Raw genomic sequence first — 28000 nt, 5'->3', positions numbered from 1 at the left:
TCATATAAGTGAAGTTAGGGAAACTAAGAACTATTCATTCCAGTTATTTATTGTTTATTGAATTGAAAGAAAGGGAATACAAACATTTCTGTTAAGTGCTGTGCACCAACATGGAAAAAGTGTTGTTTTTGTTTTTGTTTTTTTAAAAATCCTAATAAAAACAAATCAGAAGTTAATGTAGTTCCAATTGAACAATTTTTAAAGATATGTTTAAAATACTACACATTTATAAAATAAAAAAGTTAAAACGGTGTTCTGTAAATAATTAGTAAAACAAGTGAAAATAAATACGAGACCCAAAGTTCTTATGTTTTTAATGTAATATAGCAAAGAAATTTTAACTACTTAATAATATCCGAGGAGAGTAACAAAAATCCAGAAAGTTTAAGAACGCAATCCTTTGAAACATTTAATATCAGTCCATAGCAAATAGTCATTACATACCAAAAGCTCTAAGTGTTAACTAGTTCCACCACAACTCCATATAAATCTTGACAATTTAGAAATCTTGAGATCAACAATAAAGTTCTTTTCTTGATCTCTACAGCTTGGTTTGTAAGTACATACATGCTTTGAGGATCCATTTTGTCCCATATGTTTTCAAGGAGCCAATAACTTTTTCCATCTGTGCCTAAAAATGTTAAGTTTCAAATCTAGCACATATACCCTAAGAATGAAAAATGTTTAAGAAAAAAGATGGGGCACAATGAATTTCAAATTTATAAAAATATACTGATATTAACCAAAACCTTCTGGTCAAAGGACACTTCACATACACACGACTTAAAGTATGCAATAAAACATGACAAGTACCTAGAACATTTGGTTCTCTGTCTGTTCATGGAACACATGCACACACACATTCATACCAGATGGGAGGAACACTCTCACAGATGTTTTACTGAATCCAGATTATCTGGATTAATTGACAGAAAACTTGTCTACAGTTTATTTCAACAACTAGAGGCAGCTACTGCAGCAGTAGTTCAACACTGCACACTTCAATTAAGTCCACCCTGTTTAAAAAAAGTGTCATAGTTAATGATTTTTCTTTCTAAACATTGTTAAAAGTAGCAGTTTTCAAAATTAAGTATGGCAGCTGAAAATGGACTCAAGCCAATGTGGAAAAGACAGGAGGAGGTCAAAAGGAGGATTAGCCATTTATGGGATGGGTGTTCCTCTTAAGTCATCTCAAAAAAAAAAAAAAAATCAGATACAAGTGTACTTTGTAGCTAAAAATATGGACAAACTATTGAAAGTGCATTTTTCCTCCTCCCCCTTGAGTTACAGTAGTTTGTCTGTTGCTCAGTAAATTCTGCTTTTTATGTCCATTCTTCTCTCTCTACCTCCCTCCCCATTTGGGTCTACAACATATCCCCCTCAAGCTACAGCTAATTGTTCGAGTCCCGGTTTCCTGCTAAGGAAGCCTTTAAAACTGACTTTGGGTGGGAGTATCACTTAGCAGTGTAGAAGTTACACAACTAGACACAAACTCCCAACAGCATACGGAGTTTTATTAAACATTACCTGTTTGAAGCCAAGTTGAGAAGTAACTGGCAAGATCTGGGTAGATTTCTAGCTTGCATCTTTGCTCCAATCATAAAGAGAAGTTAACTTTAAAGTTGGAGAACTTTAGAAAAGACAGAGGGAATTTAAAAACAAAGGTGTCATTTCCCCCACTACCCTCCCCTCCAAAACAAGAACACAGCTACCATTTTCCCTTTTGTGCTCCATTGTGCCCTTGAAAATTACTTACCTGAACAGCTAAAGAACATTCAGATAATAAAATGCTTCAGCACTTCTTTTTTTTCCAAGATCTGCCTTGATAGTAACCTGGGGCTACTGTGAATATTTTAAGCCAAGAGGTGATCAGAGAAAGTTACTAAATGAGTACACGCTTACAGTATTTTCCTCTCTAAAACCATCGGTCTGTTGACTAGAAATACAGTAATTTATTGTGGGTGTGTACTTGTTCCAGCCTTAGACTCCAGCCTATGAACATTTTTAAGCACATGGAAATCAACACGCTGCAAACGAGCAAACTTATTTGGGTTTTTTCCCCCACCCCACCCCAGTCTCATTTTACAGTCTGTGCACAAAAAGTATTGGTACTTTTCAATTCACATATTGTGAATATGTGATGTGTTTGAAATGGTTTAGGTTCCTCTTTCATCTCCAGGTTGGAATGGTAGTCATTGCTGCTACACCTATAACGGCAGTTTGCTGTGGGACCAAGTAGTGTGGCAAAATGCAGACGAGTCTCACCTTTCTCTGCTCTCTGCTCATCACCCGTGAGGCGCTGACAGCGATGCAACACCTGTGACTGAGACACTCTGGAAGCAGTGCCATCTGCTTGGAGCTTTCCTTTACATGGCATGGCTGCACCACGACACTAAAGGAGAGAGTTCGGAACACATGCCTCTCCCTAACTCTGCTTCGTAATACCTGAAGTGTCCTTTATGGGTACAAACCAAGTACTGAAGAGACAGGCAGTATTTGGGCAGAAGTACTAGGTTTAAATTTCTAATTTCATTGCAGTGGAAACCAGGCACCAGCACACACACACCCCCACACAGCTTGTGCCACGTAAGGAGTCCCACTCTGATTAGTTATGGCCACCACATTAAAAATGCCTGTTGAAGTGCATATGAGAATTTAAATCTCCACTTGAGATTTGATCCAGCCTTCACCACCTCCCTAGAGTTCCCACTTTATTCCCATGAGGTAAGCAAGTAGTGCCAGACCATTGTATGAGACATTATTAAAAGACATCAAAACCATTACTCTCCTTAATCTCCCTAAACAATGTTTGGTTTGAAAACACAAGTTCCAGAGTAAGACAATACTAGAATAACTTCCAAAGCTTCACATACTGGCATTGCTTACGAATTATACCGTGCTTTGAACATGTAACACACTGTTTACAATTTAGGTAGTTAATTTTTCTTTAAAACCCAAAGGTTTGGCTTACTCAAATTTGATCTTCGGAACTTGTCTGTTTCCCTGCAACACCAACACCATAGGAACAAGCCTGACTAATCCTACACTGTCTGACCTAGGAAGAGAAACAAAGAGCTTCCTCCAGAACTAATTCATGGAAGGGGGAAATGATTTATAGTGTCAAGTTCACATATGTATTCCCAGTACTGTGGAACAGTAATTGCTATCAAAGCATTCACCTTAACTTTAAGGCTGATGTACTGTAGACTGCAGATAAGAACATTAAGTTCCTACCTGGTTTTGGAGGTACTGAAAGACTAAGGTCAGATTTGGGGCTGGTCTCAACCATAGTATCAGAATCTTAACTCACACGTAAGTTTGCACACAAGGCAAGAAAAACACCAACCACCTGGCTGGAATCTAAAAAGAAAAAAAAATAAATCTAACCTTCACTTTGGTTTTCTGGGAAATACCACATTCCCATTCATCAAAGTGGCTACACTTTTCCCAGGAATTCCGGCAAACCTTCCCCCATCCTTCTTCCACACATGACTAATAAGAACACTAGATTATTATCTCATTAAAGGATGAAGTCCACACCTCTGTTCACACGACTGCATGGCATGCCCTTCCCTGCTCCCTCTTTACTTCGCAGCAGTACCAACACTACCTTTCCACCCACGGTGGCAAAAGGGAATCCAGTGCCATCCCATAATGAATTTGTGTGTAGTGCAGAAGCACAGAGATGCCAGGCCATCTGTTTACACCAAAAAGAATAAATATTTAAATTATAAATGTCTCTGTTTTTTCCTTAACATGGGATATTAGTGGAACTATTCCTAGATGTGTCAAGTTGTTTACAGCACCAGCTTGCAACAAGGTCTGGGAGGGGCATTTAAATCCATAAACTTAAAAGTATATTCTCAACACAGAAATCTATACACCTTTGTTTATCAAATAAAGAAAAATTTCCATCGTAATACAAGTGTTTAATTATGATTTGTATGTTAATTACTTATACAAAATGTTGACTTTGTGAAGAAAGGACCTTTCAACACACTCCTCCCTTGAAGTGCAGTCTACCTTTTACAACAGCGTTGTTGCATATATTTATGTAATTTAAAAAAACCCAAAAAGACCTTTCCTTGTTTAAACTTAGTCTGGTGGTGCAGTCTGAACATCCTTTTTTTTTTCCTAAATAATACAATTTATCTGTTAAGATGGACAGTGAGTTCCTCCATCTAAAACAAGCTTCACTGCCTACACAAAGCTCCTTCCAGCCACTGCTTCTGATTGGGTCTCAAGACACTCCAGAAAAGCATCAGTGATACCGTGTTTCATGACACTTCTTGCATTGTTTTAATTCCAAATGTATACAAATGAAGTCATTTTAATCCTATAAATAATTTATTTTTAAAAAATTGTGCTGTTAACCCCTTTGCAGGGCAACGAGCTATGTGAAAAGTACAAAACTTTTTGTCAAATGTGATACTGAGAGTGCTTTTGACATTGTTCATTGGTTTATCATCTCAATTTATATATATACTGCGCAACGGGCAAGGCTAGAATCCATGAACCAAGCTGCAAAGATCTCAAGCTAAGTAAGGCGGAGAGAGACTTGAGAAACAAGAGAAGGAAATACTTTCCTATCCAATGTATACTCTTCAGACTAAAGCACTCTTTCTATCAAGCCTTCTAAACTGTTAAATAAAGTGTTCCAAACAAGCATTTAAACTTCATTACACAGAAGAGCAACAAGAACAGTAGCCTGCCAGACAAAAAGGCAGGAGGGAAAAATATATATACTGAGTTCAATGGTTAGCCTGAATGTAGCACAGTTCTTCACAACCGATGGGGGGGTAATTTCAACACGGTGTCCAACAAAGTTCTAAGGACGTGCTTCATCTCGACTGGTTACTATGAAGCAAGGTGGTAAATGTTTGGCCCCAACCGGGCTTCAGAAATGGTTCTTTTTCATGACGAGCATGTCTGTCCAGCTATCAATCATGTTTGTTTGCACCAAATCCCAAGCCATTTAAAATACGACTAATTAAGTTAAACTGAAGTCGTCTGCTCCAAATTCGCCATCAACTATCCATGCTACTGCATTCCTCTGAGCAAAAAACAAAAACATAAAGAGAAAGAAATCACAGCTGGAAGATCTTAGCAATAGTTAATATTTCTGTTATAAGGTAATTGCAGGTACAGTGTATTTACATAATTTTACTGAACATGCATTAGGTTAATTTAGCTCATACTGTAGCTAAATTCCATGCTAAAAATTACTTATTTTAGATAAAATTATTAATATCAATCTAGAAATTAATTTAGCATGTTAAGTGTGGGTACTCAAAAAGCCTCTGTTCCAAAGAAAAGTAACACATTTGCATTTGAGTTCCAGGGGAGTGTTCTAATTACAAAGCTGTCTTGCTACCCATTTAAGATTCCTAAGTTGTTAGGTATTACTCTGTGCACCTATACCTCTTGCAAAAGCATTGCTGTGAGAAATCTATTTTCTGTTGTTTTGGTATTTATGGCATTTATTAGTTCATTTTCTGTAAGAACTAAGAAAGAGTGAGCAAGCCACTAACTAGAGAAAACCAAACAACAAAACCATGAGTAAAACCAACTGGTGGACAGGTTCTGAAGGTACATTCCAGGTGTTACAAACAGATTAGCCAAACTGGTCCACCTAGTTCGAGACTGGAAGCAGATATGTCAGAAAGCACAAGTGTGTAGGGAGAAGAGGTAATTCTTCCTCCTAATATCCTTCCAATTTTCAGCCATTTTTACTTAGGGGACATTCTGAACTAGAGGTGTTTACTTCTCTAGTAGCACTAAATGAATTTCTTTTTGATTACTCTGCCCAGGTTCCTCTTGAACTTATATCCACACCCAGTATTCATTAGGTCCTGTGGCAATAGGATATACTGTACTTCTTTTTAATATCCACTGCAAATACATATTCAACCTGGTAGTAAGATGCATATAAACTGCAGAACAACTCCCCAGCAGTCATCTCATTAACAGTCCTGGGGGAGGCAAGAAGGGCTGGGAACACATGCACATTTTGACAGCACAAAAACAAGCGTTCTCTCTCCTGGACACATGTAGTTTAGTAGATGGTTTAGTAAAGGTTCAGTTTTCTAGATGTATTCCTAGGGAAAACTCCACACTCTCTCCAGACTTTGGAGATTCGTTTTGTAAGCATTGTAATACCATTATTCAACTTGCAGTGTGATTATAATGCATTATTTAAATTTTAATAACATTTTACGTTATTAAACCTTAAAGCATTGGAGGCAAGATTTTTAAGATGTCTACATAAATAAGTTAATATAATCCTGAGGTCTCAGTGAGACCACAGTTTTCTTCTATAGGGCCATGTCAGAATAATTTTAGAAATACCAGTTCTTTCCTTTTTATTCCACAGCATAAATAATTTAGATAAAAATCAACAGTCATACACTAAAAAAACAAAAAAAACAAAAAAAAAACACAAACCCCAAAAAACCACACCAAACAAAAACCCCAGTAACTTCTTTTTAAGTAAACACACAGGTTTTTACCTTCAATATCCTGGTTGTCTACGAAAGGCGCTGGTCCCCATATTCTAACAGTGCCATCGTCGGAGGCGCTGGCCATCATGGATGGAATCTGCGGGTTCCAGCTCACACAATTGACTGTACGTGTGTGCCCCGTCAGCTCCGCAATCGGCAGCTCACTACGCTTGTGCCAGATATATACTTTGTGATCTACACAAAACACACATTTAAAGAAGACTGAGAAACACTGTCCTGCACAGGCTGATTTGTTGTATCAAACAGCACTTCCACACAAGCTCTCAGCAACTCGGCTCTCATTAATGTTGCAAAACCTGTGCCTAAAACCCATGTCCCAAGTGTGCAATAGCACTAACAAAATTTTTATTCTAAAAGCAATCAAAAGAATACAGGTCAAGCTCTTCCATTAACACCTGCAGGTCTACTATACTAGGTATTTGAAGAAAAACATCTGACTACAATGTTTTACAATGCAAATAAGAGAATACACGGCTAAAGAGAGAAACCAAGCTAATCTTGGAGTTGTAATCTTATTCAAAAGGAAGATTTGATTTTTTTTCTCCCCTCAAATAATTGTATTTACAGATTAGTAAAGGTATTATAAAGTTATGAGTACCAAGACCTCCTTATAAGTACTTCCCGTTAATGACTGCTAGATAAGATCACAGCTCTATAGTTTATGAAAAACATCTTAATACTAAAGACCTGCAACACTCCAGTGAAAGTGCAAACAGAGCAAATGAGGGAGGGAAAAACTTAATGGCTCAAATTGTGAGCTATTACTGTCTTTAACAATTATTGTGTGGTATTTAGAGATATCAATTTGCACATATTAAAGCAGGTGCAATAAACAACCCTACAGATCTTATTTTGTGATGGGAAGTTTTAAATTACTTCTAGCAACATCCCTGAAATAGAATAGCAAACTGGTTAGACACTCTACTGCAATTTCTAGACAAGTGTATTTGGCTTTATAGCCAGCCACAGTTCAGAATAAATTGAGGGTGGGAGTGTGTCCCAGCTGTAGACTAGCATCCTGTAACAAGGCTGTGGGTTTACCTGTCTAGTAATGTCTGTGGAATATTCCAAGCAGAGCTGCACAAACTGAACTAGTATGTATTGCAAGTATTACACAAAAGCCTGGTATTCACGTCTAGCATATCAAATGGAAGTATTTTAATCTATTTGAAAGGCTTTAATGTAGATGTCACTCTGAAGGCTGTTCGCAAACAAACCAATCTTCCTCTGTTCCTCCTCCCAACCCCTTATAAAATAAACTTGCTCTCTGACCTACCTGCTAGAAAAGCATCATGGACCATGTGGTAACAACTGTCTTCTGCTGAGCCAGCTCACTTCAGTGTACCACCTTTACATGTACTCATATCGACACAAATGTTCTGGTTGTGCTTACACTCCACTTAACCATTGCAAGAGACTACATATCCATGCAACCAACACCAAACAACACAAGTCACACTCTGCTCACACTCTGCCTAAACACATACCAGTATTTTGGTTTGGAAAAAACAAGTTAGCTACATTAAGGCAGCAGTCAATCTCCCTCTCAGAGACCTCTATTTTCTTCCTATTGATGCAATGGTGAGAAAAACCCCTACCTAGCTGACAATATGCTTTAAGATGTATTACAATGTAATCAATTACTTTAAAAGAGACTATGACAATGTGATCTGTTATTTTTTAAAACAGGACTTTCTCAGTAGTCCCATTTGCAACTTCAGTACAAAGAGGCAAGAGCTTGAAAGAGTTCAAGTCTAAGTAGATAACGTACCATCAGTTTCAACTACTGCTCAGTAGTTTTTAGACAAAGAAGATAATAAAGAATAAATAAATGGGGGAAAAAAGGACTGGTGCACTACAGTATCTATACCTACACATAGTTATGGCTAAACAAATCCTGAACTTTTGGATACTCGGGTCTCAAACCAAGAAGCTTGTTCACCCATCAGAAGAGGTTCACACTGGACTAGAAGACTAGAGGTGCTGTCCTTCAGTCATATTCGACTGGATATGCTCAGAGGGTGAAACCTGGTTTTATTTTAGACGTATTTGGTATTTTCCAAAAAGAATAGCAGTGTTTCCCAACATCCTAGTTACATAGCACTCACAGTGATTGTTGACATATTCCAAGAGTAATTCTTAGTCCTGCATAAGCTTGAATTTTAAGTGACCTACATGGCAGGTGACTGCACTATAGTGACAGAACTGAACCAATTCAAGATATAAACCTTTAACAAATTTCTGCTCTTGCCACAGACAGTTGAATAAAAACACACCACAAAGCCTTTGATCACCAAGAAACCCTACCAGACTACGTCAACAACTGCTTAATTTGAGACTACTGTCTGCAATTAGAATGACTACTGAAATTAAAATAACCTCACCACACCTGTATCTTCAACAGGCAAATGAAGCTGTTATTCCCCAGGAGTACTTTTTGTTCAAACCATAAGTCTAAATATCACACCACAAAAAGAAAAATCCTCAAGAACACCTCACCCACTTTTAATTAAAATTGTGCAGATGCTTTTGCTTTAGAGGAGCAACACCAAAGAGTCATTAATGCTTTCTACTAGTACCATCCTCTCAGAAGATTCTTTCTGCTAGCCCACAATTACTTCTTGAAGTATGCCTCAATCTCAGCACACCTCAAATTTATTTCATGAACCAGTTTGCTTGCTTTTATAATGTTGTTAGCAACTATTACTGACAAAATGAAGGTATAGGAAGGATATAGCCTTCCAGTTTTCTGCAGAAGGGAGAATGGTGTTACCTTCACTACCACTCGCGATGAAATCTTCATTATGACCTCCGAAACACGAGTGAATTGTGTAGAATCCTTGTGTAACACCTTGATACTTTCTCACTAAAACTCTGTCTTGTAAGTCCCACAAGTGAACTCCCTGGAAATAATAAATATAAGGAGTTTCATCATAAACATTATTAATGGCATTTTTTTGAACTATGAGAAAAAAATTAAACATGAAAGTACACTACTTCAGAGCCAACCTCAGTACTGTTACTAGATAAAGACAGTAAAGATGTATCAAAATACTAAACTAAACTTTCAGCCTTTCGTCCCTTCCATTCTGAAAGCTCCTATTCTTATCCAAGGTTCCAAAAGCAGAATCAGATAAATAAAATATAATTCTCATGCCCCTAGACTTTTTCACCTGCCACAATTCTTGCTGTACCTAGCCTTCTGATGCAAAAGCCAGTTAAATAACATTTAGCAGTACATATTTCACAACATGAAACTCCTGAGTATAAATCAGTCAAAAAAAAAAAATTCAGTCTCAAGAATAATTGGCTTATTTTCAGAAAATTCCATGCTCTACCTATGAACATTAAGGCCTTCATATTACATGATATACAACTGATTAATACCGAATATCCCAACTCACATCAAAATATTTAAGAACAGGAAGCATTTGCAAGATTTATTTGCATTTCTATTCAACATCACCAACTCACCTGAGTTGCTACATTTAACAAAGCTAAACGGCCATTTTTTGAAATAGTAAACGACATAATAGGGTGATCTTCTTGTACTCTGAAATGACAGGACACAAGTGTCAAGATAACTAGATAATGATGCAACACCAAGGTAAAAGGCATGTCCTGTATCTGCAGTATTATCGGAAAAAATAATTCTGAATTTGAAATTAGGTATATCTTTATACATCAGTACAAGCCAGGTCTGCAATAGCTTGCTTATATTTATGGTAAATCCCAAGACCAAGAGACTTCAGACTTCAACTCCTAAATTCAAGGCAGAATCCTCTAAAACATGCCAGGAATTGAGAGGACTACAACTCTTGATGACAGAAATGTCAACACATCCACTCAAGTGCTTAGAAGTTATTTCTAATACTTGATCTAATGCTGCTTGCTGGAACTTACTAGTTCTTGTCCCATGCTATTCTTGTCTTCTTTTAATACTGAGAGCATTTTAATAATTTGTTTCCCATCCTGCCCCCCAAACCCTTCCTCAACCTTCTTCTGACACTAAGAAGCAGGAATTCAAAACCAAAGAAAGAAGTAGTAGTTACATGTTCCTGTCTGTGAGATCCTCAAAGTTATAACCCCGAATTCGCTGGTGTGTGTCCGATGCTAGAACAGTTTTCCCATCACTCAAGCACCAAAGGCATTGTACTCTCACCCCTTCCCAGGAGTCAAGGAGATTACCATCTAAATCCTGATCAAAAGAAGAAAAAAAAGACACAAACAAGGAAAAAAAAATGAACCATTAGTCTCAGATCTCTGAGGAGTTGTGACACATCTTTTTCACCTTCTGTTCAGAAAACTGCTACAGAAAGCAATCTCACCCTTTAAAAGGGAGGGCTTGGTTGTCATAACTGAGGGCTTCTGTAGGAATCTGCCCTGGAGAGCTGAGAATCCCTTTTATCACTTATTTTCTCGTGCATGACATGTGCCATCTACACCACATCACTGAGCTGACCTTTGCAGTGAGTGAGGTTTACATACTGCGCTATTATTCCAGGCACCAAGTCAGATGGCAAATAATCAAGAACAGGGTGAGACTGTGGACCACCATCCAAAATCAACACTACTCAGATAACGAGAATTTCAAACTCCTGTTTACACGAGCAAAGACAGCATGCAAAAACTAAGAAAGATGTAGTCAAAATTCTATGGAATAAATAACATTTGTGGACAAAAGCACTACTTTTTATTAGTGTATTTTCTGGAGAAGCTAAGAAAAAATTCCCACACCACAAATCCTCCTTTAGGCAGACCAAAAATGCTCAAACCCTTCGAACTGCTACACACAGAAGTGCTGCTGAAATACTTGCATTAACGTATTGCTTCTTTCAATTACAAAGGATCGGAAGCTTTAGTGTACACACACATGAAAAACCTGCAAAAAATACGAACCTCAGATTTGACCAAAATTTAATTTCTTGCTTTGTTTTCAATGGGACAGAGGCAGAGAACTTACACACTGATAGAACTGTCCACGCTGACCTCCCGTTACAAAACGCTTCCCATCAGGATTCCAGGCCACGCTTGTTAAACTGTCTTCATGAGACTGGCTCATCTTTGTCTTCAGCTCCCCAGTCTGTAAAATAAAGGTAGCAAGGTCTTATACCAGAACCCTTTCCCAAAATGGCACTGATAATTTTATCTGACACGTGTAGTGTTTGGTAGTGCATGTACTTCAACATGTTTATTAAAAAGCAATACTAACCAATCAATAATGCAGTAAGAAGGCAGTACTACTTTAGCATCTCCAGTGATTTTGGACTTTATTTGGGACAATTTCTTTTGTCCCTCAAGTCAACAGAGATGGTGTATCAGACAACTGAAATATTATGAGCGTCGAATGAAAAGAAATTACAAGAACAAGTCAGGAGCAAGAGAAGCACTATCAAATGAAAAAAAACAAACAAACACTGAAAATGAGAGAAGGAGACTATAGGAGTAAAAGACAGATGACAAAATACATTTCGGTAAGAAGCTAGGAGTATCAGTATTTAGATGTTTTCCTCCCCGAGCTGAAGCTCTCCAGGCCAAAATTCAGCTTTCATCCCTAGTGTATAATGCTACCGTTTCACAAGACAGAACACCAATGAGTAGCTTACCATTGTCAGAACAGTAAGGGCTTCTCTCTATTCCCTTGTGCCAGCTCTAGTGCTTTTCACTGAGCCAATTTAGTCAATTAAACAGAAGAAAAGTGTTCCAAGGGTGAAAAAAGGGAACATTTTTGTTTTAGGAAACTGAATTAGTTCAGAGTCCAAGACAGCACAAGAAAGACTATACAGCTCACAACTGAGGCAAGGGAAGCTTTTATATCAACTCAAGTGCCCATAAAATTCAACAGCAAAAAGGGATTTGCAAATTCATAAAGGAAATGGCAAAATGCCCTAGTGTCTGACTGAAAGACAAAGTTCTGAAATCATAAATTTAAGCCTCTGTGGATCTTACTTTTGCTGCTTGTTAAAATCATCAATGAGCAATTGCTTCCCTTCGATGATATTTCTGCCCTCTGCTTCTCTTGATTAATTTGCTGTCCCTCTCTTCAAAACCTCTTTAAGGTTCTATGCATTTACGCCATCCCTCCTCAGAAAAGATCCATAACTATATACACCAGAATTGCTGCACAATCCCAGGCACTTAGACTTGAACTCTAATTTCAGTTCTGTACAAACTGAGTACAGAATTTGTAGGCTGCCATAATTATTTTTTCAAATTAAAAGGGGGGCAGGGAGATCAGCATCTCTTCTTTACACTCAACACCTTCGCACAAGTTTGTAGCAGTTACTTCTTTCACACCTGAAGTATTCAGAAATTGAAACAAAAGCAGCAGGCTGACCACAACGTTTTTATTTTTCACTCTTAGTCACCACTTACTTCTACATTCCAGAGCCAAAGCTCAGAACAATCATCTGGGCCACAGGCAACAAGGTAGTTGTCATCCGGACTCCAAGCAATGTAAGAGACCCCATACGCGTGACCTTCTAATGTCTTAGGTAGTTTTAGCTGGTGAGTATCCTGGAACAAGAGAGATACTATTGAGACAATGCAAATGAACTCCTACTAGATTTCACATATCCAATGTGTCCAAGTACAGCACAGCAAGTTTACTTTAAGCAACTTGTCACACCTGTGAGACATGAATAGGTTCCTACTGGAAGAGCAACTACCAGTTTACAGAGCAGGGCCAGGAAAGGAAAGCTTCTAAGGGCAAAACAAGAACACTTGTAGGTATTTTTGTTCTAATCTTCTGTGATTCTAACTGCAAACCTCACAAAATACCACTGTGAACAAAGTTTTACATTACATTACACTTGCTTTAGTACATAAGATTTCTGTAGTGTCAAGTCTTTCTGCATCTACTGGAATATGAAAGTAATATTATCTATATTTTACATGCTTAAAAGGCATGTTGGAAGCCTGGTACAGTTAGACAGAACCAAAACCTTCACGTAGGCTGACAAGGGAAAACCTTGAAGTGCCAATATTTTTAGAAACTTGAGCGTATCTTGTGTGTGCTGCTCCAGGAAGAAGTTTTACAGAAAGATATTTTTAAAAACTTCCTTGAGAGGTGTTCTTGAAGTGTTGCCTACAGCAAGCTGTTTTCTGCCAGATTTAGTGAATGAAGCATACTTGGCACATGCATCATCTTGTATCATCTTTATATTACAACTGTTTTACTGCTGCCTTGTCAGAGGAACTTGACTTTCAAGAAGCTTATAAAGATAAATAGTACAGTGAGATACTGTGAAACAACCACACATTGGCTTCCTAAATACAGAAACATGCTTCAGTACAGTATTAGCACTGACTCCTGACAACAACATGCATATACAGAAAGTAGAACAGAGCTTGTTAAACTGCTGACAATTTTTGTGAAGCCTCTTGGAAAAGGGAAATCAAAATTGTTCTCCCTCTCCCGTGGTTTTTCTCTGCATGGCAGATGCTTATATCTCCAAATTTTTTTCAAAAAGAGTGACTCATTTGAAAATCTAACTTGATTTCTCTAATTGTTCCTTCTCTTTCCTTTGTTTCAGTATTAATCAACAGAGCACCTCTTGATTCTGCAGAGGAAGAATAGAAGAAGAGTGACCTGAAGGACTGTTCTGTGGGATCAGCTGCAAGGGATTTGGTGACTCTCAGCCAGCCTGCAGCTTTGAGGGTTCTGCTGATGAGAAAAAGCAAATTCCTCAAAAGAAAGTGAGATAAGAATAATCTTCAGAGTACAGAGAAAGAGGGGCAAATGAGTGGACCTCCTCAAGACCCCTTTTCCATTCTAATCACTACTCCTGGACTGCATTAGACACAGCTGTGTCTGTAGCCAAAATGATCTGCAAGGAAACTGAATCATATGTGACATCATCTCACATCCTGGAGCTTGTCTGCAAATAATGCATTTCTTCTTAGAACAGAATTAAAGTAGCCAGTCCCTTCAGCATACTTGAAACTCATTAGGAGCAAGACATATAAGATATTCCCCTTCTAATGACAGAACTCTGTGGCTGTTCCTATCTTCCATACTGCTCTCATACTTCTCTCCAAATACAGCAAAACTGCTATACCATGTTTTGCTCTAAAACAACAGTCAGTGGAATTTCAGGCAAACTTTCCCAAATGTAGTCAATCTACTTCCCACCCACCACCTAAAGAAATCTCAGGAGTTCTATCCCTTACATTATCCAAATTTTTTGTTATGTAGAAACAACTATTCAAGCATCAGCTTAAGTCTGCAGTTGAGCTCCTTGGCTGAAAAGCCAAAAACCTGTCAACAGTTTTCTGAAAGTGCAGGAGATTTTTGTAAGGAGCAAGTTAAAGGAGAACTCTCAGAAAGAGAGATGCAAGCTAGGAAAGGTGATACACCAAGTGTAGTTACCCTGTGTGCTCTAAAGATTCTGCCACACGGCGTAACAGTCAAATGATGCATCGATGCACAAACCAAGTTCACTCAAGACATTATTTAACTCTGTTGAGTCTGAGTAAGAACTTTGAAATTAACAAACGAAAATGAAAACAGAGACATGGGTTAAGATAGACGCACCTACATGTCTAAACTGAGAAAAGAAATAAGAAATTCGTGGTATGAAATGAACACATTGAAGCAGTGTCATTACACTTCAAGAAGGGTGATGAAAAAAAGAAAGGGAGAAATTAAGGATTCTTACACACATGACGTGTGTGGAAAAACAAATACTGTTCATTTAAAACAGTCTTCTCCCATCACTCACCCAGACAGTGTTGAATAGATGTTTCCATGTAGTTTATATATGCAGGTTAGAATAAATCTAAATACCTAAAGCCTTGAAAACCTGATTAAACTTACAGTTCAAAAGACATTCTCAACTGCTACAGGAAATGTGAGAAGAGTGCTCTGCCAAATATGAAAATGAATCCTTTGAGTTATATGGCCTAGTGTTATTGAGACATCCACCTACTTGAAAGGGTTTCAATTTCTTTTTTAAAGAACTCAAAAAAAGAAAAACTGACAAAACTCTATAAAGCTGCTTTCCCACTAGCTATTTTTTAAGAGATTTGTTTCTTTAGCAACCCTTGTTCAAACAGGTTAGCCTAAAACACTCACAAAATATTTGTTTGCTTTTATTAACCAGATATCAGCTAACAATTAACTGTAAGATGTGCTAAGCAAGATGTTTGGTATTAAAATCCATCAATATAAAAGGAAGATGGGTGTCTACAACCAACTGATAAGTTAACAGCAAAAAACACTTGATCATTAATTTCTTTAGAATTACTGTTCGTTAAAAAACCAAAACCAAACAAAATACTGATATTTCCAAACTAAATAACAGAAGTCAGCTTTGCTGATATGCAGCTCTTGGCCCAGCACATGCTGGTCCCAGTAACACACAAATCACAGCAGTTCTTATGCCTGAAAAAACCATGGCGTTGCTGTTAGTCCACAGGCTACACATCAACTATGCACATGAGAGAGGGTTTTAAGTCCTTCCATCATTTTAGTACCAAAAAGGACTCAGGCTGTATGGCTTCCTAACCTGAAATGGAAAAAAATAATTAAGTTCAGCTCTCAAATCCTACTGAAAATCAGCACGGATCTGAAAAACCTTTCATCTTCCATTTCACATACCAGGTACAGTTGTGTTGGTAAAAAACTGTAAGAACCTCATTTCTCATAGTGTTTTACAAAAATTAGCAACTTCAAATGTTGTGTGCATATGTTCAAGTTCATTCAGTTTTCAATTGTTATGAAATATATGGACATACTTTCATAATCATTTCTATGAGTCAATTAAAACAGTGTCAGATTAAATTAATCAATCTTTTTATTTACGTAAGAATAGAAATGAGTAGGAAAAATATATGAAATATCCTACAGCTACTTTAAGAGAAATAGTGCCCCATATTATCAAAACCTAAAACTGCAGTCTGTAAGAAAATGGATGAGTATACTTCTACGTGCCAGTGTGTTTAAATCTTTGTCTAAAGACAAGGCAAATCTACAACAGTGACTAGCATGAAGTACTATACTGATACAATTTTTAGTTTAGCACATACCATTTCATTACTCAGGGATAAAGTAATAAATGGTGAAGTCAATAGAGTATTTAAATCCAAGTGTACTAGTAGCAGCAAGATAACAGAAAGGAATTAGTCACTTAAAAAACCCAGAAGTACTCTCAGTAAGGGTGATTTAGAAGAAAGGTTCCTCACTGCCATGCTCCTTCCACTCTCACCCAGTGCTTCTCGTGGCCTTCAAGCTGAGAATCTTCCCTGGAGGGCAATAGCAGGCTCTACCCCGTGGTACCAATTAGGAGTACACAAAGTTCCTGCCCCAAAGCTGCCTACAGTTCAAGCCTAACACTCACCATCAGGTTTACAAGTGTCCTCCTTCACTAATTTACACTGATCAGGATCTTCAGACTCTTACATCCCAGAGAAATACCCAGTCAAAGGGGTTACAAGTACCTGTTAGCCTGTCCTACCAATGTCCTATGGTTTCATCCTAGCGAGAGAAAGCCGAGAGGGAGGGGAAAGACAAGTCACAAACATTTTAACACTTGGCACACTTACTGGATCAACCTGCCATATAATAACAGTTGTGTCCTTCGATCCTGTTGCTAATTTAGTGCCATCGTTGGAGAATTTACAGAACCACACTTCATTACAGTGCTCCGTTAGTATCTGCTGTGTATAGCATGGGAACTGTTTCCTGTGAAAAGAAAGGCACAAATTTGCAGATTAGTAAGAAAGCAGCAAGACATTTTTTTGAAAGTCAAGCTAGTAAAAAAAAAAAAAAGAACCAACCAACCAACCAAAAACCTTATTTAAATGTAAGGCCACACAACTCAGAAAATTCCTCTATTAACAGCTGCTTCAAATAAGTACAGAATGAAGTGTCTTATCTGGTAGCCATCAAGTGACTGTAACCAAGTCTAAGAATGCAGAACTATTCTTATCTCACTCACATAAACTGTTATGCTTTCATATAGGTTGGAATAAAACTGACCTCATTAGGAGGGTACCAGCACAGAAAATACTGGAGTCCAAGTCTCTTTAAACCCTAGGTGCAGTGTTTCAATTACACATGAGGTCTTTGTAGGTATCTAACTCACTTAGCTATATCTTGCCCACTCTTTAGAAGTGATTCTTCTGTAAGAGTTTTCTTCTTCTTGAATGTGACCTCGTAATAAGTTAGTTGTTTCTTTGCCTTCACTTTGTGCTATTTTTCACTTTCTTTGCAGAGTACCATATACAGTATCTAAGCATAACTAACAAGATACCATAGAGCTTGAAAAGTTTAACTCACAAAAATCTACATCATTTCATAAAATGTTGTGTTTATCAAACAAAATATTACATGATAAACTACTGAAGAGGAGTCAGAACATTCCTCTAGAGCTAATATTTAATAATCTAGTTACACACTGAGAACAGTCAAAATATTAAGTTAGGCAAAAACTGGAGACATATTTCATTTACATCTTGCCTATAAGCTCTCTATTAAGAATTTCAGAGCTAAGATAAAATAAATACAGGCTTTTACAGCAGATATAAGTAATACTGCAACAACTGCAAGTTCATTGTTCAGAGGCACTAAATAATAGTCTCACAGACATTTTTTCTTGAACTCCAGGAATCCTGAAGCGGTTCAGTCTTAGGCTGAGTTTTTACAGCACCCAATAGAACAGGGCAACACAACTCTAATGGGACAGGATGCTACTAATGTAATGTCAGCCTCCTTGAATGTGCAGTTGTAATTATAACTGGAGATAAACTGGCTTAAAATCCCCCCAACAAAAACACAACATGTTCCCCCACACCAAAGGAAATGAAACAAACATTCCCCCCCAATCATTTGAACAGAAAACTTCCTTCCTTCACGTTTGTGTTTAAAAATACAGTTTGGTGGTAGCCAGGCTGACAGACACCTGAAAAATTACTTCTTACGTGAAGCTAGAAAAAGTTCTGCTTAAAAAAAGGTCTATACCTTCTTGGTAATTTTCTTTTACTAGAAGAGGCTTCCTAGTCCATGATTAAAGACTATCGAGCAGCACTGAACAACCACAGTCTCATTTCCTGTCTTATGGTAGAGGGGGATAAACAAAATGTACATATATATATATATATCTGCAGTTTGCTCCTTGGGTATGTCTACTTACTTGTTTATAGAGAAACACAAGTGTGTTCTGCTCCTGCTTTAAGCTGACCAGGAACTGTCTAGTTGCCACTGGAAGAACACTGAACCCAAGGTAAAAAGCCCCACCCATGAAAGAAGACTTTGTTTTCCTTGAAGTCTATATGGAAGTAGGCAAGCCCTTACACAGACATGTGCACCTACAGGAAGAGTGTTTCATTATTATTTAGCCATATTATAATAAGTTAATGTTTTTACTCAGGGCAACAACTTGCTCTAGAAGGTGAGTCTTTTACTGTAACTCATACAAAGTACAAGGGCCACACTGTGTCCCAGGAAAGCCTTTTCAGCATATTTCATTTTAAAAAAGTACTCTATGGAACAACAGCTCTTGCATTTTAAAGCTTAAGAAAAGCAGCCAAGGTTTTGCAGACATGAAAAGCAAGCAGTTATAAGATTGGAATACACAGTTTTATCTTCAGATGGCTTTTACGTTCCTAAAAAGGGCAACAGTTGGTATAGCTGCTGGAGACACATCCCAATACTGCATTATGCTGCTCACAACCCAGTCGGAGCAGAGCACCCTCACAAAAAGTTCTCTAAACTAGTAGAACATACAACTCAGCAAGCCTGACTTCAAAGACAGCACAGCTACATTAAATAACCCTTCTGCAGAAGGAAATAGCAGCAGTCTTGAAATAAGAAACCAGAACCAGTTGTCTAACAGTTTCTGGGTTTGGTAATTAGATATTATTGTAGCTCTAAGGTTTTTCTTTATCTTTTTTGAAGTGTTTCATTACAAAATGTTCTGTTCAGCACAAAACACCTGAATCATGTTGTTCACATACTGAAATAAAGCATCTAATAAAGTTATCTGTTGTTGTATTACACAAGTTCAAAATTACAAGTAAAGCACCAACCAGCTACCTTTTTATCCTGTACATACAATGAAAGATTTATTCATCAACAAAAAACCAAACAAACAAGAAAAGCCCAGAATAACCAACAAGGCTGAAGGCTCTCAAAACCAAAAATTACCATCCCCAAGAACATCAGTTTTCTATTACCAAAATCTCAGGCACAATAAGATGAAATCCTTCGCTTTCACTCCCAGCAGTTTCTCACATTCATCTCCCAGTCTTACAAAGTAAGTTTTAGTTAAACATTCTACCTATTAGTGCAATTCAAGCATGCTTAATCAAAATACTGCATAAGTCCAAACCAGATTAGTTCTAACTAAAAAAGGGAAAGTTGTCAATGTTCTATCATTTAAGTAGTACAGGACTTAAATTGTCTAAGCTATTAGACTACAGTTACTTCTGTCAGCTTCATCAAAATTTGGCTTCCACTGTCTAACTCACCTCAATATGCCCAAGCATGGCAGCACGTACAGCACACCACACACTGAACTCAGACCCTGCAACAGGTAGGTACAATAGGTTGAGATGAGGACAGAATGGAAGCCTTTATTTTCAAGTGGACTTTTTGGATATTTTTTTTGTTGGGGTTTTTGTTGTTGTTGTTGTTTTTTTTTTTAATTACAGTAATTGTGAGTATCTAGGTATGTGTATATACCAAATATGCCAGTTTAGGAGGTACTACTTAAGGTTAAAAAAATAAAAGACATCACAAACAAAATCCCAAACTATGGCCAAACTTTCATGTCAGCAAATAGATTCAGATGGGTAAAATTTAAGCCCAGATTTGTTGCACGCAGTAGCTTTTATATCCGGCTCTACTTAGTCTGACTTCAGTAAACCACGCTCTTCACAGTCAGCTTGAATGCTCTTTGGGGTTTGATTAATCACATCAAACCCACTACAGAACACCCAATACTATTTATGGACTCGTTTAAAGACTAAAATTAAATCTCTGTTTGTTAGTCTTCTGAAGCCACAATATCAGTATATGATCATTTCCTACGGCTCTTAAAGTGGGCAACAGTCAAATGTCTGCACACACATACACACACAACTGCTGAAACAATGCAATGTAGCAAAACTGCAAGCTAAAAAAGTTACTTGAATACACAAAGTGCCAAAGATGATAATTTTAAAACCTACAGTGAAGTACTATGGAAATCTGCATCTTTAAAAAAACATTCCAAGAAACACAAGAATGTAAGTCAAAGCAGCTGAGTTCATCAGTTCTTAATTAGCTTCCTCAGATGAGCCAACCTTAACATGAAAACCATTTCCCTGTAAGCCCACATGTTAGCCTGTTACACGAACAAACATACAACAGTATCCTATACAACCTCATTTTCTAGGTGTTCTGGCCTTCATCCCCTTATTGCAGCATGCACAGCAGTTTTCCATAAAAGCTACACTGAGTTTTTAGGTCCTTAGCAGAATTTTGCTGGATGAAGAAAAACTGCTCAGGTCAGCCATTTGTTAAAAACAAATATCTTCCTGTTTCATGTCTACTACAGTGTGGCATTCTGAAGGTTCAGAAGCAGCATCCATTTTGTTAACAAAAAAAACATTATCTACATAGTCTAAAGAACCAATAAAAAGGCATAAGAGACATTCAATTCTTACTGCTTCACAATTCTGAGAAAACAGTTCTTTATATTATATAAATCAGAAACATCTATTGCACATTTCTCCTCTGCTTTAGCCTTTGTGTCTAAAACCACCTGTGTCCACTACTAAAAGTTATAGCTGAAAGTTGAGTTTATAAAAGTATGCTTCTATAGGCTTTCTGCATTACAGTAATCTTGAAGACAGAGTCTGGATAAATAACATACTAGTGATTCTCCAGTAAAAAACCACAGCAATCGTATGTTGATGCATAAATAGACTGGTTATCCAAAATTACAAGAAACAAATGGCTAAGGATTAGCCTAGTACTATCTTCTATTCATACTCATCTGATTAAAATTTTAAAGCTTTAGTCTGACCCCACTATTCCATATCCAGGTACCAAAATGTCTCACACACACCTTCTCTACTCTCCACCTCCACCACTCCTTTAATGAGAACTGTCTCTTCCCAGTAAAATCCTGTTAAACCAGCTCAGAATAGTTATCAGGTTCCTGCTAACAGTAGGTACAACCAGATTACTTTAAAAGACAAAGGAAACACACTGCTGCCCATCTTAAAAGTCGTGAGGGTTTCTTACCTACTACAAACGTGATCTATTAGCAGCGAGACAGAATCTAGATTACTATCTAGTTTCGTATTATGATATAGGCACCGGTCCCGTTGTAGTTCCACAGCCTGACGGAGCAGGTTCTGTAAACGCCTTGGAGGAAGCATCACTGATGGGGGTAGGTAGGCTTTACAGGAGTTATGAAGAAAAAACAAACACATTAAAAGAAAAAAAAAAAGACTTATCAAAAGCAAGTTACAATAAGAGCATACTTTGATTTGAGTGTTTTTGGAAAAGACCTTAGTAAATAAAGTACACAGCTTGTCGAGTTTACAGCTATACACCTGGAATTAGAAGCATGAACTCCTGGAAAGCAGAGCTGTATGCAAGGTATCCGTAGTTATAGAGTATGTTGCTGTGGTGGACAAGCACCATTTACACAAGCTAACTCAGTATTTTAAAAAAATCAGTAAAATTATAAGCCAACAGTATCAGCATAAGGAATTACCTATTAACACTATCAAAACAAAGAATACCATGGGGTTCACAACTCTGATATACAGTATTACAACAGCCACAAGAAAGAGAGAGGAGAAACTAATTCATAGTGAAGTATGAGACCACTGTCAACCAATACTAGTATCACTAGTGGTTTTAGGCCACACTTAAGTTTTCACCTCTCGCTACAGCAAGCATTTGTAACACACACACACCCACCCCCCACACTCACACCCCTCCCCGAACCACACATTTAAATCACTGCATGCAGCAGAGGTAAGAAATAAGAGTTTCTATTGCAAATAGTTTATCAGAGACAGCAAAAGGTTAGGTACAGAAGACCAAAGGGTAAAGGCACCTAAAGGCATCCCCATTAACCAAGAAATACCAGAAAAGCAAACAACCAGTAAACACAGGTAAAGTCAATTCCCTGAGATATGTAAGATATATGGGATTTACAGAGGTGAGAAGAAATGCTAAACACTAGAACATCTTACTCTGGAGTTTGTCCAAAAGTTTAGATCTGGAAGCTGTTCCTTTCCCTTCCCACTCTGCTTTTGCACGCAAGTCATCTGCATGGCTACACATCAGGTACCTGTTTAAAAAAAGCGCACACACACCAACAGACCAAGTCTTTCTGGAATCATTCGTTTCACTTTTGAGCATGATATAGATTAACACATTCTTATTGATCTGGAAACAGGTGACTTAAGCTTGAGACTGATAGGAAAAAGGGCAGCAAACTATTTCAGAGGAAAACACATCTTCTTTAGAACAAATGTCTACAAACTGGCCATAGAAAAAGAAAACAAAACACAAGCGATTTTAGGGAAGGTAGAAATAACTTATTTTCATCTCAGAACAAAACAGATTATATTTACCCATTTAATTCAATTATAAGGTAGCTGGCTAACAATTCTCAAGATCGGATGACCATACATATGTATGTATTAATTTGGGTTCTAGTAGTATAAAAGTAAATAATCATCAGGTTGTTTTCAAGCATCTGAAACAGAACACTGTCTACTGAATAGCATTCTTTACTCAGCATTTTATCACATCTCACTACAGCTTATTAATCAACAGGATAATAGCTTTAACACAGCTTGAGCCTTCACAATGTCAGCTATCAAAAGCCACAGAACTCCTCAGAAAACTTCAGTGCAAGGGCTCTCAAAGTCCAAACACTTACCCACTGAGGACATGAATGCGTTCTGTATTATATTTCAGAGGCGTCAGTTCACAGCGTAGAACCTGAAGTGCCTCCAGGACCTTGCCATCCTCCAGGTATTCCAGGTACTTCTGCTGCAGCAGCAAAAACTTCATCCTCTGACATGACAGAAAGCAGCAGTCAGGGGAAAAAGGTTGACTGAAGTTTCAGAAAACGTTTGAGCCTAAACAGAACAGTAGAAACCATTCTACTATGCCCTTCAGAAATACAGCTCTATGTAATGTTTCATTACTCAATTTCTTTTGCTGGGTTTTCAACAACATTGCAGCAATTAAGTTACCCATGAATTTCCTCCCTGACTGATGGGGCTCTAAGTAAATTTTTATCTCATTCCTCAGATCCCCCCTACAACTTGTCTCATTTTTACTTGCTTTTTTTAGCCATCATTCTTCAAACCTTGAATTAGATAGGCTCTCCAATGTAAGATTCAGTCAAGAAAGTGCCCAAAATCAGCTATTCACATACTTAAGACTGTATGACAGCACAGAACGCAACAGGCCAACTCAACAAGTTCTCACACTGCTTACATAGGAGCAGACAAGGATTGTTTGCATAGCTGCATAACATATAGCAATAACAAACTGACACTGCCTGAGGTTTTGTTTTGTAGTTCTACCTTAAGTTGTTTTCCTTGGGTGGTGTTTTCAGGATTACAAAAAAAAAATATATAGTTTCCTATACTTAGGAATCACTTCACCTCTCTGAATTTAATCACTGTTATTTCATAGCGTTCCTTTCACCTTGCACAGTTTTTGGTTGTTTTCTTTTTTTAAGAAAATAATCAAAACATGCTATTCTAACAAATATCTGTAGATTAAAAAAAGGAAAATCAGGTATTAATTTACTATATTAAAAAGAAAAAAAAGAAGTCCTAGAAACTTCTAATAGTAATTTAGTAGAAACAGAGTTTGGTTTTTTCTAGATGAAACCAACTATCCTGTGTTTGCACATGTTCTTTACTGCTAGCCATTATCAGACAGAAACGACATTTCTGGTCCACAAAACTCACCACGTTAAAGAGGAAAATGTATGTGCTTAGACATATTGGTGACAAACAGCTTGGAGATTATGTGTAGCAAATTACATTCACTTTTCTAATGAATACACCACCAGTTCAATCACCAGTTTCCTTTGCTTTCATCAGACCTCAGGCACCTCACTATTTTCATGCTCATATTTGGTCAATGTTTACTTCGTTTCAAACACACTGCCTGCCTCCTTGAGCAGAGGGATAATTGGGAAGTTTAAGATGTTCCTGTCCTGTTAAAGCTCACATGAAAGTTTAAGGCTTACTAGATGTAAAATCCAACGTGAAAACATAAAGCATTTTCGCTTCCACAGCTCTTCAAAAGAAGGAAGTTTCCACATACAGTGCTATTAACTTACCACACAGCTTTGTGAAGAATAAAACATGTCACAGTAAAGATGATTTATGTTCAAACATGTCTGTAGTGCTCTGCTGTCCTGTACGTGACAGGCAAACCCATATTACGCTCCCTATCCAGCTCCTTAGTTCATTTGAATTTGGAATTGTTAGACCATCGCTGTCCAGTTTTTCCAGGTGAGACAACACTTTTTGATGTTCTCACACGTGAAAAACCAAAAGAAAGATATCCCAATTATTTACAACCTCAGTGGTTGGCTCCATGCAGTAGGCCAGCAGACCTCACGCTGTTTGCTTATCTACCAGCAGCAGGAGGGATAAGAGTTTCCTCTACCAGCTGTGCACATGCTCACTGGGATGCCTGGAGATGCTCAGGTAGCAGTCTCATACTGTATTTCACTCCTCTTGGTCACCTCACACTGATGATCAACACCAGATAAAAAACAGCCTGACATTTCCAGTTTGTAATAAAAACTATAATCCCTCCACCTCTTCCTTCTCCATTCACTGCATATAATAGTTATTAAATTTATATAATATTGCCATTAAATGTGATAGCCTACCTTATCTGCATCTAATTATTCTTTCTCCCTCTCTGCCTAACTTGGCACATTAATTTCATTTTGTTAGAGGAAAATTATAAAGAGCAGAAAACATCAAAACACAGGTTTTATAACACCAGTCCCAACAACTCCACGGAATACTACCACGCAGAATACTGTAGCCAAGTTATCCAAAGAAGTGTCATTTCAGTTTTGGGTTAGAAAGTATAGTTTTAAAAAAAAAAAAAAAACAGTCTGTGTCCTACGTGACTTCGGCATATCAGGAATATAAAGGCCTCCAGAACAACACAGTACTACACACTTCATGCAGGAATCTATTGTTACCATAATGGTAAATTAGAATAAAAGATAAGCAGTTTGAAATTGTAATTTATTTATAGCAAAAGGCAGGGAATAAAGTGTGGCTAGGGAAGTTAAATTGGTATGCCAACCTATTTTGATAACTGCTCCGAAACTTGCCCAACAGCATACTCAAACAATGGTATGAATTTCCTTAAGGCAGAAGTCACACTCCAGTGACACCAAATTCCCAGTCATTTTTTAAATCAGGACACTCACTGCCTCCTACTTCTTATTTCTGCGTAACTAGTCACTTAACTGACAAAGAGAGTTCACTGAACAACTGAATTTTATCATTTTCTCTCAACTACTTTATGCCCTACTAATAGTATTGCTAATTTCTTCCCAACACCACCTGCTCACAATATCCGAGACCATTTTGAGTAAATCACCTCTTCTAGAGCCCAAACAACCTCTTCTAGAAGAAAAGAGAACTGTTTATAACACTTGCTACTGTAAAAAGCACAAACTCCGCTATTTAAGTGGAATAGAGTGAGTATAAAACTCATCTGCTGCAATGCATTCACAAGAGCAGCTTATTCTTTCTCCATATTCTCTAGCTGCCTTACAAAGAAGGGGAATCAAGATTATCATAATCAAAATCATACCATTATCATCTCAGTGTTTGCAATGGAAATTCAACACCATTACATTTTTACTATTCAGACACCACCATTGCTTAGCTTATAGAAAAGACTCTTCACCTTGAAGGATCCATGGAAGAGTCCATACAACAGTTTCAGCACTGCAGTCTGGCTGGTTTTGCTCAGTTATTACTACCCCATCCTGCATTTCAAATCTAAGAGAGGATGAGGATAAAGTACATTACTCTGTTGTTTTGATAAGATAATATTTAAGTGTAGGTTGAACTCTGATTACCCTGGGGCAAAACTAAGAGGGGAGCTGGTGTTTGTTTGTTTTAATCTATGTACTATCAGCATCTTGCTTTCTTCAAAATGTAGCCTTTGATTACTAATAGGAATACGTAGTACTGCACTCCTTCATTTTCCTAACTGTTAGTAGGAAAATCCCTTCCAGAATCTTAAATTCTAGGAAGTCTGGCATGCACCACAATTCACCAGCACTAGGTAACCAAAGGTGAAAACCTCAGCAAACACAACTGGAAGATAACAGGACAAACACACTATCACAGTCAAGAAATTGGGCCATTTTGATCACTGGTTACAGTAGCGAGTCTTCAGGACTTTAATGATCAAAATGCATGATAACCTAAGTTTAGGATTAGATTTTGGTGTCACTTCTGACCTGCATATTTTAACAAGCTCCACCACAGTTTTTATTACCATACTAAGAGTCCAAAGTAAGTAAACGTTGCTGAAACAACTGTTCTTTGAAGTTAAACAGGTAACTAAAAGAAATGCTGAAATTATTAACTGATGTTTCAAAACAAACATAGTAGCTATCTACTTACAGCCTGCAGAACTAAGACTTCAATTTTCATTATCCTGTAGTCTATTACATTTGATAGTCTTCTAAAACACTAATGAAAGCACTTAAAGCCAGCCCAAAACTTATATGTAAGATTTGATATGTAAAGGGCAGAAAATATCCTGATCTACAGAATATAGAAAGGAATTTAATGAGGCTTCAAACATACCAAGTCCTGCCACATGAAGAGTAATTAATTCCAACAGGGAACTGCCCTTAATGCTTGTAGCAAGAGGGACACCATACAGGTAGGTGGAGCACTTTGCTCAATATTTATATATTGATATAAATAACATTTTTTTTATTGTATTGCCTGCTGCAGACTGTATACCTCCAGAACAAGTAAAGAGGACAATTTGAAGGTATATTCTAGATGACTGCAAAGGAATGAACTCCAGGTTTCTTCCTAGGTTCAATAAGTTACCCAAGATAGATGCCATAATATGCTTGAGTAGCCCTAAATAAGCAAAACCTCAGGCTAGCTTGAAGTTGACATTTTCTAAGCATTACTCAAGGAAAAACATCATGCTTGATCCAACTAAAGTTTTCCTACAGATTGTCTCAAGACATCTGTATCTTATATACTGGAAAAGTAAACATGACTAATCACATACTAAATAACACACAGTTGTGTTGACACAAATACACACAGAAAACTATCCTGTGTGCTACCACACACCCCCCATATCAACACACTGCAACAAAGGTTTAAAAATTGAGATCAGCCATTTCGTGTTTAGTGTTTTCACCTGTAGAACTTAGAGCACTTTGCAGAAATAATAAAATAAAACACGAGTAGAATTTTTAAAATAC

At 37.5% G+C, this 28000-nt stretch overlaps 2 protein-coding genes across 3 annotated transcripts in view; one reads left to right on the top strand and one right to left on the bottom strand.

The window, feature by feature from the left end:
- Nucleotides 1-19503, top strand: part of CNIH4 (cornichon family AMPA receptor auxiliary protein 4) — a 32080-nt gene extending 12577 nt beyond the window's left edge. The window contains exon 5 of one of the 2 annotated variants that reach the window (XM_027738965.2): nt 14057-19503. In XM_027738965.2, coding sequence (XP_027594766.1) covers nt 14057-14081 — 25 coding nt within the window. In that variant the 3' untranslated portion in view covers nt 14082-19503. Of the gene's footprint in view, nt 1-2179; nt 3921-14056 lie in introns of those variants that run through there. The other variant, XM_039388550.1, reaches the window with a different exon arrangement.
- WDR26 (WD repeat domain 26) lies at nt 34-26753 on the bottom strand. Its single transcript, XM_039388548.1, has 11 exons — nt 23414-26753; nt 22719-22816; nt 21754-21910; nt 17067-17205; nt 12897-13037; nt 11485-11604; nt 10574-10719; nt 9996-10074; nt 9295-9424; nt 6510-6695; nt 34-5053 (listed from the first exon to the last, which is right to left on the bottom strand). The coding sequence occupies exons 1-11, from the start codon at nt 23545-23547 to the stop codon at nt 5028-5030; spliced, it is 1356 nt and encodes a 451-aa protein (XP_039244482.1). The 5' UTR covers nt 23548-26753; the 3' UTR covers nt 34-5027.
- Between the last annotated feature and the right edge of the window lie 1247 nt (nt 26754-28000).

The sequence above is a fragment of the Pipra filicauda genome, unplaced genomic scaffold (assembly GCF_003945595.2).
Source record: "Pipra filicauda isolate LSUMZ 115617 unplaced genomic scaffold, ASM394559v2 scaffold663_size174747_pilon, whole genome shotgun sequence".
Classification (NCBI taxonomy): domain Eukaryota; kingdom Metazoa; phylum Chordata; class Aves; order Passeriformes; family Pipridae; genus Pipra; species Pipra filicauda.
Note: the sequence above shows the minus strand (reverse complement) of the source record. Positions and strands in the feature narration are given on the sequence as shown.